Source organism: Silene latifolia, chromosome 1 (assembly GCF_048544455.1).
Source record: "Silene latifolia isolate original U9 population chromosome 1, ASM4854445v1, whole genome shotgun sequence".
Classification (NCBI taxonomy): domain Eukaryota; kingdom Viridiplantae; phylum Streptophyta; class Magnoliopsida; order Caryophyllales; family Caryophyllaceae; genus Silene; species Silene latifolia.
Window position 1 is genome coordinate 3,858,386 of NC_133526.1, and position 4,263 is coordinate 3,862,648.

Sequence of the window (4,263 nt, forward strand, 5' to 3'; positions counted from 1 at the left end):
TGCAGGAAAATCAACACTAAGATCACTAAAGTTTGAAACTTTATGCGACCCGCGATTCGGGTCATCAGAATTGGATCCAGTAATGATGAAATTAGGGTTAAAAACTTGCAAATCGAGTTGGGTATGAAACCGAAAGCGAAAAATTGATAGACGAATGAAAAATTAATGAGGTATCAAGTTTAAGTCATAATATCGTATGTAGATCGAATGACTATAAAAATCGTTAGCGTAATCAACATTAGGGGGTAAATTTTAGGATTAAGTGATATTTAAGGGGGGTTATTTGTAAAAATGGACTTAAAAGGGGGTTATTTGTAAAAAACGGTACATAGAAGGGGGTTATGTACAAAATTCACAAAAAAAAGGTAAAAATCGCTAGAGTTCCCTAAGACCCTTACCTGTCAATTGTACAGCTCTATTTTTGTCATACAACCATCCATATATACTTTCATGATAGGAGAGGTGTCGAATAGGTAACAGTCGGTACAAATTCAATACTCATATCGTTGAGTACCCAGGTTTATCACAAATGTGGCCGTAGATGTGAAAAGTCGAAGTAACATAGGCGTTGGTAACATGGTCCTAAAGTAGAACATCACCTGAACCTAAACCTCACCTGTCCTCTCAAGGGTCAGTTGAATGCAATATCATCAGAAATAAACAGTTTACAAAGAATTGAGCCAGAAATCTAATTCACCCCGACAGGACTTGATATTCGACAACAAGAACGATTCAGGAACGTTAATCACCATTTCCATTGATCACCACTCATCACTACCAGAACAAGACGATTTACAAATACTAACGAGAAATTAGACGCTTAAATAGCAAGGTCAAGAGCAAGACCAAAGTGGTAGAAAAAACACTACTAGTACATCATACACGTCACCTATATCAGTGAATCCAAACTAGAGGGACATACCAGAAATTCAGAATACTCGGAAAAATTCCTTAAATGTACCTTGAGGATGGTATTAGGTTTCTTTTTTTCTCTGGTATATACCGCCTTGCTAGGAGAGCAGAGATTGATAGTTGCCTTCATGCCCGTTTGGCTGCAGATCGGGAAGTCCTCTACTCACTGAAAATTTGAGTATTCTCTTCGCCTCCAAGTACTTGAGAGTAGGGTGTAGTACAAGCCCTATTGCCACAGCAATGAGGCTTACAACCATAACTTTGAAAGAAGCGAGAGCTAGAACAACACAAATCAATATGGTCGGAGGAACACACATTAAAATAGACCCGGTAGTCCCGAGAGGAATCTTGTAAGGCCGAGACACAGCTGGTTGTTTGATTCTCAGTATGATAAACGCGATAAATTCAAGAATCATTCCAAAACAATATAAGAAGTTTTCGGCAGCTACTATCTCTTCGAAGCTTAACCAGGATAACAAAATCACACCTGAAGCAGAGAACAGTATTCCAATTAAAGGGGTTCCATGACGTGATCTCTTGGCAAATAGTTCGGGGATCATTCCTCGCTCTGCCATTCCCAAAAGTTGGAAGGAGTCGCTACTCATTTCAGCCACGAACATTCCCATGTTGGACATAGCGGCCGCCCCTTGGACCCACCAACATAACCATGTCCCACCAATTATCTTGGCCAGGTCAGCAAAGTACCCGTCTACCCACAGTTCCCTATTAAGAGGAACTGCCCCAGTGCCGGCTAAAAGAGGAAAGAAATAGGCGCAAACAACAAAGATGAGAGCGTAAAACAAAGCCTTCGGAAGAGTCTTCTTTGGGTTCTCCACTTCTCCAGCTAAAGTACTTATTGAGTCCCAGTAGTTTAGATTCCAGAAGAGTGTATTTAGATATAAACCCCATTTGACATTGCGAAGATCGACTACGAACCATCTTGAAGGTTCTAAACTCGGTATAGCCATTAAACCCATGACAACAAAAGGAAGGATGGAAACTACACCTAATAGGACAGCAACCCACCCAACAATGGTCATACCCCTATAGTTCATGTAAGTGAGGGCAAGAGTCAGAACTAGAACCGACAAAGTCCGTGGATAGCCTTGACCAACAATAGGAACGACCGACTTCAAATAGTCGAGAAAGAGGACAGGGTATAATGCATTATCAATCACCCCACTAAGCCATTTCATCCAACCTTGCTGAAAACCCCAGTAGTCTCCTAATGCGGCCGAGACCCAAACCACATAACCCCCGTTTTCAGGAAACATTGTCCCCATTTCTGCAGTAATAAGAGCTTCTGGCACACTCCATATGAAGGGAAATACTAAGAACCCCGCAAGGGCGAGGAGTGGTCCTGCTGCCCCAACACTGTCCTCAACTCCAAATGGGCCTCCAGAAACCTCATAGAAGATGAGGAAAACAAGTGGTAATATCGAAACCTTTTGACTTTTATTAGCCTTAGGGGAAGGTACATCATCATTGATAGTGGAATATTCTGCTCGATCGAAATGGCCCATCTTAACTGAGGGTTGCCTAAGTTTCTGCTCATTCAACAACAAAGTTACAACACAGTCAGTATTTGGTTTCCTCCACTGTTTCCACAAACCATAAAACATGCAATGTTTCAGACAAGTTAATCACAGCCAAACATGCCAAAAGGCACTCCAGATAACGGAAATCAGTCACACAACACCAGCAGCGGTGCAGCATTAAGTATTGTTCCAGCTCTACAAAACGAGGGTTTCTCGACTTCCCTTTGGACACAGCCTTTACCCCCGAACTCCCAAGTCCCAAATTAGTACGAGAGGTCAAGAGATTGTATTATTTTTCTTAAATGAAGCAGTAAGGTATCAAACAGAAAACTATTTGCATCATACGAAGGTATAACAACAATGACAAAACTCCCCCCAATGTTTCAAGGGCTCCTAACCATGGCAGGGTAAAGGGAGTCGAATGTACGCGCATAAACCACTCGTTAGAAAACGCATAGAGAGGTAGCTTTTGAATGATCTATGATAATAATTGCCTTGATAATGAGCCATGCATTTGCACCTCATAATCTCCAGAAATGCCATAGTTTCCTCATCTCAATAACAACACACAGAATAATAAACACTGGCTAATTGCAATATAAGCCAGTCAATTCACAAAACAATGCAAATTGTAGCTCACAAACAAAATACCCAAATGAAGAAATCATTTAAATTGCAATAAAAAAAAGTCAACTCATTAAATTAGCTCACATTTTGCTGCATGAAGACATACCCACATAGTGACATAGATATATAACACAACTAAGTGCAATAAATTCACCGACTGAAAGAGTTATTTTGAGTTCCGATCAATAATAAAAGGGATAGGGAAAACACATAAATAGGCAACAAAAAAAATACTCTCTCAATAACTTAGTAAGAGACCGACCTTGGCAACTGCTTGAGTCGATAAAAAGGGGTTCAGTAGCCTCAATTACAAATCATAACACATTTTGCCTAAAAAAACACATACCCAGATGAAGAAACTCCTCAATTTCAACAAAAACAAGCACAATTCACACGAAAGATCAGAATTTTTAGATGGGGTAGAGCAAAATTGAATAACTAGGTAAGTTATTACACTTATTAGAGACGAAAATTAGATTAATGACAGTAAAATGAAATAAAAATACACCGATCATAACGAAATAAACAAAGGAAAATAAAACAAAGGTGAGTAATAAAAAAACAAACCATGAGATTGAAATATTGACATCTGGGTGTTCAATTTTGTCGTGCATTTTGTTGTTGTTGTTGTTCAGCAAAAATCCAATTTAATGAAGAAAGTTTGGGCAAATGTTGTTTTATGAATTCTTTCTTTGAAATATTGTTGAAATGGATGCGAAGAACAAGTCGAAAACATTCGTAGATAACGATGCATACTCCCAAATTTCGATCCTGGGAGTGATTAAAGACTCCACTTCCAAGTTCCAACAACACTAACTGCTTTTAGAAATTCGTAAAGTCGGTCTAGTGATTAAGACGGAGCTAGTATGATAATAGGTCACGGATTTGAGACTTATTTGTAATTTATTTTTAACTTTAATGACGTCTTGAGTTTAATTGGCAAGAGGTTATTCTAATTTTATCATATGACACCATTTGGAATAGTTTTATAATTACAATGGATATTATCGTCTTATTTTTATATTTACTAGTTGGAAAGCTCGTGCGATGCACGAGACTCTCATTATGATCATTTTCAACAATATGCATATTGAACATCCTAAGAATTTTGCACTTTTCTTTAAACAAAACCTATACTTGAGTTTTTGTGGTATGAGAAAATGAATTTTTCATGAAATTTTGGGTA

The 4,263-nt window shown here is 38.5% G+C and overlaps 1 protein-coding gene across 1 annotated transcript; it reads right to left on the bottom strand.

The window, feature by feature from the left end:
• Positions 1 to 731: 731 nt before the first annotated feature.
• Positions 732 to 3,888, bottom strand: LOC141593698 (putative polyamine transporter At1g31830). The gene is made up of 2 exons (XM_074414169.1): positions 3,645 to 3,888; positions 732 to 2,459 (listed from the first exon to the last, which is right to left on the bottom strand). Exons 1-2 carry the CDS (start codon positions 3,645 to 3,647, stop codon positions 1,011 to 1,013), a joined length of 1,452 nt encoding a protein of 483 aa, XP_074270270.1. The 5' UTR covers positions 3,648 to 3,888; the 3' UTR covers positions 732 to 1,010.
• Between the last annotated feature and the right edge of the window lie 375 nt (positions 3,889 to 4,263).